This window comes from Hemiscyllium ocellatum, chromosome 21, assembly GCF_020745735.1.
Source record: "Hemiscyllium ocellatum isolate sHemOce1 chromosome 21, sHemOce1.pat.X.cur, whole genome shotgun sequence".
In the NCBI taxonomy this organism is placed as follows: Eukaryota; Metazoa; Chordata; class Chondrichthyes; order Orectolobiformes; family Hemiscylliidae; genus Hemiscyllium; species Hemiscyllium ocellatum.
In genome coordinates, this window is record NC_083421.1 from 52,310,111 (window position 1) to 52,325,136 (window position 15,026).

At 38.6% G+C, this 15,026-nt stretch overlaps 1 protein-coding gene across 1 annotated transcript in view; it reads left to right on the forward strand.

The window, feature by feature from the left end:
• ddx31 (DEAD (Asp-Glu-Ala-Asp) box polypeptide 31) overlaps positions 1 to 15,026 on the forward strand; it is an 86,081-nt gene that overhangs the window by 2,283 nt on the left and 68,772 nt on the right. The window contains exons 2-9 of the mRNA XM_060841103.1: positions 1,857 to 2,131; positions 2,875 to 2,950; positions 3,468 to 3,511; positions 5,044 to 5,114; positions 7,566 to 7,630; positions 9,178 to 9,222; positions 9,753 to 9,794; positions 14,800 to 14,864. Coding sequence (XP_060697086.1) covers positions 1,857 to 2,131; positions 2,875 to 2,950; positions 3,468 to 3,511; positions 5,044 to 5,114; positions 7,566 to 7,630; positions 9,178 to 9,222; positions 9,753 to 9,794; positions 14,800 to 14,864 — 683 coding nt within the window. The remainder of the gene's footprint in view (positions 1 to 1,856; positions 2,132 to 2,874; positions 2,951 to 3,467; positions 3,512 to 5,043; positions 5,115 to 7,565; positions 7,631 to 9,177; positions 9,223 to 9,752; positions 9,795 to 14,799; positions 14,865 to 15,026) is intronic.

The following is a 15,026-nucleotide window of genomic DNA, read 5'->3' on the forward strand; positions in this document are numbered from 1 at the left end:
AATATTGTCACTCATTGGGATGCCTTTGATTCAATTCTGTAGAGTATATTCTGTACTGCTTTGTGTAAAAATGCAAAAGGATCACTCGTTTATTAGTTATGTTGTTTTGGAAGAGGAGAGTGGAGAACAATCGCTTCATTTCTGTTTGAGAAGTTTGGTGTCGTTTTGTAGTTATTATTTAAGGCATGTAAACGTTCAATTACCTCAATATTCTGGTTTTTTGATCTTTTAGGGTGTCGAAAAAGGTGGTGGTGTAGCACTATTAATTAAGGAGTCAATTACTGCAATAAGGAGAGATGATATCTTAGAAGGATCCTCAAACAAGGTTTTGTTGGTAGAACTTAGGAATGTGAAAGGGGCATCCAATTTACTGAGAATCTATTATATAGGCACTCAGAGTCAGCAGGAAATAGAGGAGCAAATATATTGACAGTTCATAAGGTGTGTAAGAATAATAATCAAGAGGGGTGAGGGCCGAAATACGGGAGATATTTCGGACCTGACTGAGGGCCCTGTCAACAACAGTGTTGGGGAGTCCTTCTTGAGGAAGAAGGTGGACGTTTCGAAGGCTCCTTTGTCGAAGTTGGCATCATTGATACAAATGAGACTGAGGAAGTGGGAGAATGGAATAGCACCACAGTCTCAACTCTGATACTCCAGCATCTGCAGTCCTCACTTTCTCCTTGTCTGATATTGGTGGCCAGCCTCTTCCCAGAAATGGAAGTAGATGTTGAGGAAGGGAGGAGAGGAGTCAAAGATGGATCAGATGTAAGTGAGAGTGGGATAGGAATTGGAAGTGAAATCAATAAACTTTTCCAATTCCAGACAACGGAGGGAAGCAGCACCGATGAGATCATCGATGTACTGGAGAAAGAGTGTAGGTGGGGGCCGGAATAGGACTGGAACAAGGAATGTTCCCATTCCCTACAAAGTGACCGGCATAACTGGGGCCCGAGCAGGTACCCAAGGCCACCTGTCTGACCTCCAGAAAATGAGAGGAATTGAAAGAAAAGTTGTTCAGGGCGAGGACGAGCTTGGCCAGGAGGAGGAGGAGGAGGCTAGTGGTGGATGGGGACGGCTTAGGCCTTTGTTTCAGGAAGAAGCAAAGAGCCCTGAGACCAACCTGGTGTGGGATTCAAAGCTTCAGTGGCTTGCTTCCTTTTCCAGATGGATGATTTCTAACCCACGAATTCTCTTTCACCACGAAGATTACCTTGGAAATTCTTTCTTTCTTTTAGCCAAAGTTAGCTGAAGTTTATAGTCCTGTTTAAATCCTCATGAACTTGGGTTTTTTGAATCTGACTGTATGTTCCCACCTACTGCTCCCCCCCTCCATATACTCATTTGCGCACATTTCTATTTGACGTACCAATTCCATTTAAATTTGGAAATAACTAAATGGGTTAAAGCATAATTGGTTTTGCAACCTAACATCCCCTTCAGTGTCTTGGAAATTAACATGCTGCTCACAGTCTTGTGGATGGACTTAACATTGTCTACAGGTGTGAACATCTTGCAATTTCTTTGCAGTAAAACAGCCAAAACCTGGCTTCAATCTTTAATAGCCAAGCCAAACACCCAAACTTGTTATCAGGTAGTGTTCAGAAGAGATTTCATAACCCCATTCAAGCTTTCATTGTACCATCAATTAAGATTGGTCTATTTTGGTACTGGTTTATAAACTTTGGATTTGTAACACATAATATCACCTGAAGCATTGAGGAGTTGTTGCTGTCATAAACTTTGGCTTTTTAACTTCCTTTCAACCCAAGGGATTGCTGGAAAGTATTGAAATATGCTGATCATGTGAAAATGCAAAGCTTTACCCTTGCTCTTGTCTTCATTATTATTTTCAGAGACAGACACATCCCACTGAAGGGAAATATCAGAAACAGCAGAACTCTAGAAATGACCACTCTTCTCTTAACAGTCCAAACCAAAAAGTTCAAATTATGAAGAGAAAATACAAGAGCATTGAGAAACTACCTCAGTGTGAGCGATTACCTAATTTGGCTCCAAAGAAGAGGAAGATTAAGGAAGATCCAGTGGATAAAGTAAAGATGAAGGTGAAAACTCCTGTGAAAACCTCCTCTTTGTTTAAGAACAACCCTGAGATACCAGAGATACCCAGGTAGGACTTCTCCATACAATGAAGTGATTTCTATGCAATTTTTTCCTTGCAAAAGGCATAGCCATTCATCTTGATTTCTTTTCAAAGATCTGGTAATTGGGCAAGTTCTGATCAGCAAAATTACTTTATTTGGAAAGTATTAGATGATGGGAATGGGAGGCAACTTTGTCAAAACAAGATCTTCTGATTCCTGATATGATTGCCTTATCAACTGCTTATCATTGAATTAGCAGATGCTTATATAGCCCTCATAACGAAAAGCCATTGGACAGTACTGGAGGTCAACAGGCACCCAGGGGAAATGCTGCAAAATGAGTTAGCACAGTCAGAAGAGAAGGGGCAAACTTGTTTTTGTTACATTTTCTCATTTTCTGCCTAACCCTGTTAATTCTCCATAGCCAAGAAGGTGATGCAGTGAATGGAATAAAAATGTGATAGTGGGAGAGCAAATTGGTAACAGAAAGATAATGGAAACACATACATAGCAAAATAAATTTTAATATTGTTTAAAAGATAATCTGAAATTCAAAAGAAATTATTCATTTACTTCCAAATACTAGTTTCAGTAAGTGATTCTTGATTGTTTAGTTAGGCATTCTGAAGGCATATTTTATAAATATATAAATTTTATCCCTCATTTAAAATCAGCTACTAGGGAATTAATTGCCTTCTGCAATTACTATGCAAATATTTGTACCTTTTATAGTTTTCTAATTTTTAATTGTTCTGATTTTTATTTTCAGACAGACGGTAAAAATGGTGAAAGAAAATGTTTTTACAACAAACTCTTTCAATGAACTCCATCTTCATCCACACCTGGTCAGTAGAGGGTTTATCTGTCTTTGGCTATGTAACATTGGGATTTAGAGACGTAATGGGCTACAGTTGCACATTTGTTTTCTGTACATGTACTTAATAATTTTGCTGGCAGCTATAATTCTGATTTTTAGGTTTAATTTCTACCTTTTTATAGCAGAAAATAGTAGGGTGCAAAACATGAATTAAAATGGACAAGTTAACTCAATATCAGTTTTATCCCAGATCAGTTTTAGTATATTTGGTGTGGAAGCTAAATAACTGGTATGTTAATAATCTCTGGCCTCTGAACTGTTTTCAAACTGATGCATGCATTTTTCTGTATTATTAACAAGTAGTGTTGGGATCCCAAATTACAAGAGTTGGATCTGTACTTAGAGGCCTTGCATTTCGTGATGAACCATAATTAGTTTGCTTGGCATTTTGAGGAATGAGGGATTGAGGATTATTTCAATTTAGATTAACTGCAAAATTCATCATGATGTTTGGTTAAAGGGTCCTTTTCTGTCTTATCATTCAGGTCTCTACACTCAACAATGTCCTCAAGCTGTCCACCATGACCAGGTAAGACTCAGAATGTTTAGGTTTTGTTTGTAACATTCCTTTTTAACCATGGTTATTATTTAAAGATTTTATAGCAATGGAGATCTTTACCAGTGTTCAACTGATATAACTTATTTCATTATCTATGTCAATTCAACAGAATTAGCTTGTTGTTTGTTTCTGGAAGCTCGTTCTAAAGAGTCCAATCTTTTCTTTGTGAATGAGAGATTGGTATTGGATAAACTTGGTTATATGGAAACATGAAAACAAATTTACTTACTTTAAAAATTAAACTGAGATCTTTTGCCAAACATTATGTTGTGACCTAGGTAACATTCCCCAATTTTTTAATGCTACTAAATAAATGGGGATATCTCAATTCATGGAGCTCTCAAGTGATGAGGAATGAACTGGCACCACTTCTTTATTCACCAATCCTCAGTTTGTTGCAACATGATTAATTTGAAAAGGATCCCTTCCCTTGTAGATTGCTAACCGCAAGAAGAAATTGTATTGAAACACATTTGGAAGACTGGTTAGGAGATCATTGCAGCTATTATCATGGATATTACCGGAAGCATTGGTGATAGTTGAACAGTCGATTCCTGACTTTACAGGTTGATTGAGATTCTTTTGTCCTGGTTCCTTCCGTCTATGGCTGGTTGGCAGCACTCTGAGGGAATGTCTTTATTTTTTTTTCAGCTGTGCAGGGTTGTTTAAAGGCTATTCTCAGTGTGAGTCCACACAGAATAGGGTTGAAAGTCATTTTTAGCCCAATTTTGTTTGTATATCCCTAGTAGGGTAAAACACAAGCATGTATACAGGTGATGACATCCTGCTGAAAGGGGATTGGATAGAGTCATAGACTTAAGCAGCACAGAAACAGACCATCAATCCAACTTGTCCATGCCGACCAAGTTTCCCAAACTAAACTAGTCCCACTTGTCTGCATTTGTCCCATATTTCTCTAAACCTTTCCTATTCACGTACCTGTCCAAATGTCTTTCAAATGTTGTAACTGTAACTGTACCTGCATTTATTTGGCAGTTCATTTTACGCATGAGCCATCCTCTGTGTGAGAAAGTTGCCTCTCCAGTCCTTTTAAATATTTCTCCACTCCACTCAAAAATATACCTCCTAGTTTTGAATTCACATGCCGTAGGGAAAATACCGTTGCTATTCACCTTATCTTTGTTCCTCATGATTTTAGAAACCTCCATTAGGTCTTCCCTGGTCAGCATCTTATTGTCTCTTTTTTTTTTGAGGTCTTTTCATTTGACATTTCCCAGACTCTGTTCTGGTGTGACATTCCATAATCCCTCTACAGGCAACTCCTGAATTTACATTTGGAGTCATCTTCTGGCTTTATTTCCCTTTTTTAAAAAAAATACATACATTGCAATTGAAAGGTCAGTACATCCATAGGTGATCTAGGGATATGAACTGAAGTTATGACTGTAGTTGTACCTTAATTACTAAGCGAGTACTCATTCTGCTGGTTTGATACTAAAAGTAATAATCCTTCATAATAAGCTTGTTTTCTTTTCCCAAAGTGTTCAGAAACAATCAATTCCAGTTTTACTAGATGGAAAGGATGCTCTGGTACAATCACAAACTGGATCAGGTACTTGGCCTATTTCTTTTTGTTTAACTATTTTACGTATATAAAATGAATTTTAGAAACAGTTGAATTAAGAAAATCAGTCAATAAGTTGTAGTGTTGAGGGCAAAATCTCTCTCAATTTGCAGGTGACACTTAGGGAGAATGGTGAATTGCGAGGATGACACTGAGCAGCTTTAGAGGGACTTTGACAATTTGTTCAAATAGGCAGACACCTGATAGATGAATCTCAACGCAGAAACCTATCAGGTAATGCATTTCAGTAGACGAAACATGGGTAAGAGATAATGCAGCTTCAATGTTACAACTTTAAAAAGAGTACAGGAGCTGAGAGATCTTGGGGTTCAGATGCATAATTGTGTGAAGATTGTCAGGCAACTGAAACATTTGTTAAGAAGGCTTGTAGGATCCTTGGGCTTATAAACAGAGTCATACAGTATAAAAGCAAGGAATCACAGAACACCCATGGAAGCAAGGCCTTTGGCCCATCAGCTCCACACTGATCCTCCACAGAGCATCCCAACTAGACTCAAATCCCCACCCAATCCCCGTAATCCTGCATTTCCCAGGGCTAATCCACCTAGCTTCACGTCCCTGGACTGTGTGGGCAATTTAACATGACCAATCCACTAAACCTGCATATCTTTGGACCATGGGAGGAAACCGAAGCACCCAGGCAAATCCAGCACTGACACTGGGAGAATGTGCAAACTCCACACAGACAGTCGCCAGAGACCGGAATCAAATCCGGGTCCCTGGCGCTAGTTGCCATGCTACTCTATAGTGATGCTACACTTCTACAAATCAATGGTGAGACCCCATTTGGAATATTGTGTTCCATTTTTGCGTACCTTTTTTATTTAGGAAAGCATGTTAACACCCTGGAGGGAGTGTAAAGGAGATTTACTAAAATGATACCAGGAATGAGGAATTTTACATATGAGGAAAGATTAAAGAATTTGGGCTTATTCTTCCTGAAGCAGAGAAGATTAAGAAGTGACCTTATTATGGTGTTGAAAATTATAAACAATTTTGACAGAGTTAAAAAGGATATTCTGTTTCCACTGACTGGTAAGTCTGTAATTAGGTGTCACAATTTCAGACTTGTCAGCAAGAGAGCTAGAAGTGAGGCAAGGAGAAACTTCTTTACTCAGAAATTGTTGGGATTTGGAATGTGCTGCTTAGGATTGTGGTGGAGGTGGATTCCATAGAAGATTTCAATGAAAGTGAATTTACAAAGATAGGGCTGGAGGATGTAACTGGGTAGCTGTTTCAGGAACTGGTGTGCACAAAGGACCTCCTTCTGCACTGTGAAATTCTATGACTAAATCGGAAGGGAGATTTTTCATTCTTCACAGAGACTATGGAAATGCTGTATAAAGCTGAGAACTACACCTTCAGTGGCTGTTACTACTTATTAAGATTTCAAGGTTTTGTTTCTCTGGTAAAGTTATTAATGTTTCATATGTCTATCAAATCTACCATTGAATTCAAATAATATTTTCTATGCAATTACACTTATTTTAGTATGCATTTATTTCATTGAATACCAGGATATTTTGTTTTTAGAACAAAAATAATGACTATTGTGAGTAGAAAGCATGTGAAAAGTCAATTGCGGTGTCTGTTTAAATACTGAAGGACTCTTGAAAGTCAAAAGTGGTGTAACATCATAGACTATTCATTTGCTCATTTGTACTTATTCATAGTTGATCTTGGGAACTTTAAAATGTGGATGCATGCTTCTAAGGAAGCAATGATTCGAGAACCTTGAATAATGTTACACTTGATTAAGGGAACCATACATAAGGGGCAGCACGATGGCACAGTGGTTAGCACTGGTGCCTTATAACACCAGGGACCTGGGTTTGCTTCAAGCCTTCAGTGACTGTCTGTCTGGAGTTTGCATGTTCTTCCTGTGTCTGCGTGAGTTTCCTCCCACAGTTCAAAGATGTGTAGTTTAGGTAGGTTGATCATGCCTGATAGTGTCTAGGGGTGTGTGGGCTAATAGCCATGGTTAATGTGGATTGGGGGTGGGTCAGGATTGGATTTTCTTTGGTGGTTTAGTGCCGACTGGGTGGACTAAATGGCTTCTATCTGAGCTGATTGGATTCTATTTTATTGCAACCAAGGCCCTCGCATATTACAACTGATATTGTCATAGAGTCTTTACAATGTCTTCTTAAAACTGATTACCACAACCTAAGTGCTTGGTGTTGAGGGGTACTATAAAATTGTACATTTACAAACAAGGTGTCAATTGAGCAACTCTAGTTAAAAAGAACTATTTGTTAAATTTTATGTCTCAAATGATTGAGCTTTATGATTTACTCTTAAAATAAAATCTAAATCAATAGTATGTGTTTGGTTAATTAGTGTGTAACGGCTGCTGATTATTGCAAAAGGGAAAACAGATTGTTACTTGTCCAATCTCATTTTGTTATTTATATTCAGGCAAAACATTAGCATATGGTGTCCCTCTGGTCCAGTCTTTGCAGTCTGTTCAACCAAAAATCCAGGTAGGTTGTACCTGCTTGATCAGTAAATATTTAATTGCTAACTGTTGCGCAGCATTTTCAGTTTTATGTAAGAGGTGTGCTGCAGCTCTAATTGGTGATAGAAAGTAGCTATTAGAATCAATAGAAAACTTTGCAAATTAAAACTGAAGAACAGGAAAAATATTATGGATGCTAGAAATACTCGTAAAATAAGCAACAGCCATGGAGAATGAAACAGGCAATATTTCAGCTTTAAGACTATCGGAACTGATTCAGATTTCAAATGAATATTTTCACATGGAAAGAGATTGGTGAGGAAAGAACAAAAAGGAAGGCCTGTTCCTCAATGGAAGTCAGCAGTGATTAAGTGAACAAAGGCCTGAAGGGGTAAGTAAAGAAACAAAGAACTGAACCAAGATGTGCTGTAAAAACAGAACTATTGCTCGCACCAGAAAAATTAAAGTAGTGATGATGATTTGAAATTGTTCAACCCTTGAGTCTTGAAGGCTTTACAGTGACTAGACAGAAGATGAGGTGCTGTCCCTCAGGCAACTTTGAAGGTCAAGGCCGTAGTGGGAATAGTGTGGAGAATTAAGGATGCAAGTGACTAAAAGTTCAGGGTAGTGATTGCAAACAAAGATTGTTCAGCAAATGGATCAGTCAATCTGTACTGAGTATTTCTGAGCTGATTGTGCACCACAAACAGAAGGCAATTAACTGTACATTCAAAGTCTGATTTTCTTTTTTAATTAGTTTTTGAAATGTGAGCAAAACTATCAATGTTAGCATTTATTACCCATCCTCAATTGCTGGAGGGTGCTGGAGAGTCTTATTGGTGGAACCTTACTGAACTGCTGTAGTTTATATGGTGTGGGTACACCCATAGTGTATTTTTCTATTAACAGTTTGGTACAACTGAGTTGATTGCTATGAATTTCAGAGGGCAATTAAAAGTCAACTTTATTGCTGTGAATATGGGTTTTGTGTAGCTCAGAACTGTTAAAGACTGATGATTTCCTCTCTTGAAATAAGTTTCTGAATGAGGTGCTGTGATGTTTTACAATTTGATAGTTTCGGGATCAATGATTATGAAACTTTCATATTATTTATTGATTTAATATAAAATTTCCCAGCTGTCTTGATGGGATTTAAACTTGTCTGTTGCCTTGGCTTTTGCTGCTCTGTCTTGAGGTCAGGCAGATGATGTAAGAGGTGCCACAAAGCAAGCTGTCTTTCTAAGAAGTAACTTCATCTGCTCAAGGGTAGCCACAGAAAAACCTTTCATGTTGTGGTTCTTCTTAGGTATGCAAACGACACAAAGCCCTTGTATAATGTTGCGTCAAACTTCCTGCCATCGAGGTTTCCAGAGCATATGTGGAGTAGAGATGAAAAGTGTAGCAACGTGACAAGGCGAACATTCATTCAGGAACTGTTTTACTCTTGGTGGAGCCAGTGAGACTTTGAGCACCACATGTACATTGAATGAACTGACTTATCAGTGCAGGGAGTGGGCGAATCCATGAAATAAATACTTAACCCTTAAATAATCTTTTGTTTTTGTTTCATAGCGCAGTGATGGACCATATGCTGTAGTCATCATTCCAACCAGAGAGGTATGCTATCTGCATCAAAAGAAAGTGTGGAAGTTAAAAATAGTTTGTATTTAAATTTACTTGTGAATTTGTTATTTCCACTCTACATCGAGTATTACCAGGCAGGGGGTAAAATACACCAACTGTATCAAAAAGTTCACTTTACACTAGTCAGCAGTAAGCTTGAACTCTAACCTCAAAACAGCATCTTAATGCATTAGTGTTGACTGTTTCACCTTTTGCATCTGTCTGAGTGAGATTGCCAATTAATGTCAAATACTGGGCAGTTTTGAGCTGTGAGAATGCACCCACCATGAACTTACTTCACAACCAGCAGGAAGAGGAGTTGTTCATGTCCTGCTGTGCCATTCTCATCCCAGAAGGATGATGTGCTAATTCAAAAGTGACTGATGCTATAATTCAGCAAAAACTGGAATATTCTTTAAAATTCAATGCTTATGAAGAGCATATATTCATGTGAATAAAAAGTAAGATGCATTTAGGATATTCAGAGAATTTTACATTAATATTTTGTTTACTCTCCTTATTAGCTGGCCCTGCAAAGCTTTGCTATCATTCAGAAACTGATCAAGGTAAGCAAATCTCATCAGGACTGAGAATTAAACATGTCTACTCCTTTCACATGTATTCTTCAAAAAGTTGACATACCGTGACCTGGTTATGAGGCAATGAAGACTTTTAAGAAGTAACACGATGAGGAAGAGCTAAGAAAAGGGAGATCCTTGTCTTTCAGGTGCATGTTGTAGGTCATTTTTCTCCACCTAACTCCATACTAAGACCACCTCTATACTTACTTGTATTTACATTTTTATTAAATACTGTGAGCTGACTGTTGTTGAATTCTGTCCCCTCCCTGATTTCTCATTGGTTGGTGATAGAGGTGAGTCATTTTACAACTGTGCATCATTGTCAGAGAAAAGATGTCCTTGTGCAGTGTTACTTTTTTCTACAACTATACACTCCAGTCCAAAACCGGCATCTCCAAATCATATCTTTTATTTGCATAATATCATGATTAATGAGCTCTTCTCAGTGTCCATGAAAACATTTATTAAATCTGCCCCATTACACATTGCTAGGTCCAAAATAGCTCAACCCTGGTTGGACCCACAATGTATTTCTAAGAAATTGTTCGGAATTCACTCTGTGAATTCTTCCTCGTGACTACTTGCCAATTTGATTTTCCCAATCCACAAAGATTAAAATAACCCATGATTAATGTGCTGCCTTTTGACATACCCTCATTCTCTTCTGATTTATTTTCTGTCCTGCATGTAACTACTGTTAGGAGCCTTAAACTACTCCCACTAGAGTCATCTTCCCCTTGTTCCTCCACTCACCTGGATTCTATGACTTTTAATCCAAAATAATTTCTTGCTATTGTAGTTATTCTATCCTGTACTAACAAAGCTACCCTGCCCTTCCTTTCGAAAAGTCATGTACTGTGAATATTTGTTTTGCAGGTTTGTAACTATATTTCACATCCATTCTAACTCAAATTTTGTTGCAAAAACGATGCACATTCAACCATTTTACCATTCCTACCCGCGCCCCCCCCACTCCCCTAAGTAGCTATCCTGAAATGCTGTCACATCCATATGCTTTGAAAGCCTACGTAGTACCTTTCCAGAGCTGCCACCCAAACCCTCATCCCCACCCCTGCTCCAACCTCCAACAAAAACAAAATCCAAATAACTTTGAAGTCCTCACTAGAGTCTTAGTTATTCATTTCACCAGTACTGGTGCCAGTGTCTCATACACTGAAACCACTTCCTTCCACACCAAACATTCAGCCATGCATTTAACTTCTTGATTGTGAAATCTCTTATTAATCGTACTTCAAGACACATTACTGAATCTAAATTTGCCTGTTCTTACTGCTCGAAGAAGCAATCCCTAATGTAGTCTATAAATTGCTCTTCTATCTTACTCTTGCACATTTGATTTTGTCCAGTTAGTATGCATATTAAAATCACCCATGACAGTTGTTGCTTTTTTACACATTTTCATTTCCCTATTTCTGTTTTGTCCTACAGTAAGGCATCTCTTCAGAAGTCCACCCATTACCTCGCCCTTGTTATTACTTATTTCCACATCACAATCTACTCTACTTGTATTGTTATTCACAACCACACTCATAATGTCCTTACTAACAATGCTACCCCACCTCCTTTTCCTTTTTGCCTATTCTTTTTGAACATCAAATGTCATGAATAATTAGTTCCAGGCTCAACAGCTGTGTAACTACATATCTATAAGCTATCAAATTGTATTCATTTATTTGTACTTGTGCTGTCCAATTATGCAAATTGGCATAGGGTAAATCAAGCTTGAGAGCTTAATCATGCTATTATGTTACAAATGCTGCATGCATTCAGACAAATAGCCTTAACATTGACTTTTTACAATTAGTACTTAGAATGATTCTAATTTCTGCAGCACTTTTCTGCATATATTTTCTACCCCTTCCTGTCACGTATTTATTATTGTTCAACTTTGCTGTCTTGTTTCTTTCTGACTTGTTAAACTCCCCTTCAATTAAACACTGAGTCTACTACTTAGTTTAGTTTAAAAGTCTATCTACAATCCCAGTTATATCATTCACCAGGGCACTGGTCCCATCATAGTTCAAAGGAAGCCCATTCCAATAGGACCGCACTGTCATTCCCTCAGACCTGGTGCTAGTGTTCTGTGAATCAGAACTCATTTTTCCCATTCAATCTTTGAGCCGTGCACTAACCTCTCAAGCTTGATTTACCCTATGCCAATTTGCACATAACTCAGTGAGATGAGATTGGTGGTTCTGCATTTCAGTTCAACTGGACCTGCTTGCAAACTCTCAGTAGAACCTCTTTCCTAATCCTACCAATATCATTTGGTATCTACATGGGTCACAACTGGATCCTTCCCTTTCCCTCCCACTCCCAGATTCCTCTCCAACCCATAAAATGTACCCTGAGCTTTGGCACCAGCTAGGTCTTTGGGCCCCACTGTCTTTATTGCAGAGAGCTTAACTATGCTATCCACAGTTCTCTTTTCTCCCCATATTTGAAAGGCACTCTGGACCATGGTGCTTTGGTCAGTAACTCCTCTTCCTTGTAATCTATGTCTTCATCCACACCCGGAGCAGTAACTTGTTATTGGGCAAGAGTCTGATGCTCTTCCAAAGCTAAATTCTGGATCTTCATACTTGTCTCACTCACAATCATACTCTCTTGTCATTGACTGTGGACAAAATTTGTTGTAATTAATCTAAGAGATATGACTGTCCCCTAAAACAGTGTCAAAGTACTCCACCCTCTCCTTGATGTGTGGTATTATTTGCAGCTCAGACTTCAGCCCATCAACTTTGAACCACAATTCCTTGAGCAGTGAGCACTTGCTGCAGATTTGGTGATTGTGGATTGGATCAGCTCCCATTCATTACAGCTCCAGCACATTGACTGCCCCACCATCTCTATTCTATTTAATTCAGATGTGGACTATTCTAAAAATAAATGTTCTAATTGTACTCTTCAGCTGTAATAACTTCTCCTCCTGATTTAGATAAATTCTTGGCCTATTAAAAGAGACATAGATGAAATATCACCAAGCAACCTGTTTTCCTGTGATGTTGCAATTTGACTCTGACAGCTAGGAACAGATTGGTTTCTCTGCCTCTGATTTTTATCTCCACTTGCTGCTGCCGCCTTTCTCATGCTGGTCGCTTTTCTCTTTTTATGGAGTTGCTAATTCTGAACTCTCTTCCAGAATTTGCAAAGCTGCTGTCCCCACCCTCTCCCATACCATTTAATTTATTAATTCCATTACATTTTGGTTCTGTCCATTTTGAGTTAAGCAGGAGAACTTCCAGCACCCTGAAATGGAAATCTTCTAGGTGTTGACATTCACTGTAGTCTCAGTGACACCTGTTGTACTCACTATCTATGTTCATTTGTGAAGAATGGGCTCAAGCAAGTAGCCTCTGCAACAAGACTCAGTGTCCTTAAGAAGAGATAATTATTGGGGCGTAGAGAGGCAACAGAATTAGAAACTTTGCACCATAGGTAATTAGAGGACAGGAAACCATCCAGCTCATTATGCCTCTCTGCAAGCTCATTTCTAAAGAAAGACACAACCAATCTCACTGCTCCATGTTTTCATTTTCTTTGTAAAATTTTCTTTGCTTCAAATATTGATCAAGTCTTCCTATACACAATGTAATGGTCAATAGTTCACTGAAACAAAATATTCTGTGCTCAACAACATTCACTGAAGAAATTTCTCTGAACTTCTCTTCATATTTTCAGTGACAATTTTAATCCTTTGCTACCATCTCTTAAGCAGAGGTATGGTCTTTCTAAAATCACTCCATCAAGACCCTTAAATTTTAAAAGCTTCTATAAATTGCCTACTTTAGTCTTTGCACCAATGGAGGTGGATGTAGGTTTGCTCCCTGAGCTGGAAGGTTCATTTTCAGGCATTTCATCACCCTACTGGGTAGCATTTTCAGTGAGCCTCAAGTGAAGCACTGCTGATAATTTCTGCTTCCTATTTTGAGTTTCTTTGGGTTGATGATGTCATTTCCTGTGGTGAAGTCACTTCCTGTTCTTTTCCGAAATGACTGCCAGACTACTTGGACCCCTTGGCATCGTGGTAGCCCACAAGCCCAGCAACACACTAAAGCAGCAGCTAATGAACTTGAAAGATGCTTTACAGACAACAAGCAAAACTAATGTCATTTACAAAATACAAGGACCGTAACAAACACTACATTGGACAAACAGGCAGAAAATTAGCCACCAGGATACATGAACGCCAACTAGCCACAAAAAGACATGACCCTTTCTCTCTCGTATCCTTACGTACAGATGTGGAAGGAGACCACTTCGACTGAGACAACATATCCATCCTAGGACAAGCCAAACAAAGACACGCACGAGACTTCCTAGAAGCATGGCATTCCAACCAGATCTCTATCAACAAACACATCGGGTTAGACTTTCATCTGTTACCCCCTGAGAAAAAGAACAGGAATTTACTTCATAGGAAATGACATCACCAACCCAAAGAAACCCAAACATATAAATAGAAAGCAGGAATTATCAGCAGTGCTTTGCCTGAGGCCCACTGAAGATGTTAGCTAGTAGGGTGACAAAATGTCTGGAAATGAACATTCCAGCTCAGTGAGCCAACCTACATTCAGAACTTCGACCTGAGCTACAAATCTTCTTGAAACTCACTAAGACCAACGGAGATGGTTTTTCATAACTGTCCTATCCTACATTGTACACCCTCTGATGTCAATTACGTTTCCTTAATCCAGCACCTATTTAAGAAAACCATGGTTTGACCAATGTATGTGCAGATTTATCAATAGCACTGATGTTCCCTAGCTAGGGAACGAAACGTTTGCAGCAAAAACTTCCAGCTCGGCGAACCGAACCACAACAGATTTATCAATAGTTCTTTATTATTGAATCCTACACCACTATTTATAAAGCCAGTGTCACTGAAATAGACAAAAGCAGATTGAATGTTTCATGCTCTTATCTGGCTTTCTAAATGATCAGTTGCTTCTTGTTTTAAACTTAATAGCCATTTACCTGGATCGTGCCAGGAGTACTGATGGGAGGAGAGAAACGAAAATCTGAGAAAGCTAGGTATGTCTGACCTCTTCAGTGAAGAAAATAGAGAAAACAAAACAAACATGAGCTTGCTGAGTAAAGCCCAGTGTTTTTATCGTATTGAATTGGTATTGATTTAAAAAGTATGACTAATAGGATTGTTGGACAGCCTCCTCCATTACAGTATAATTCTAGCAT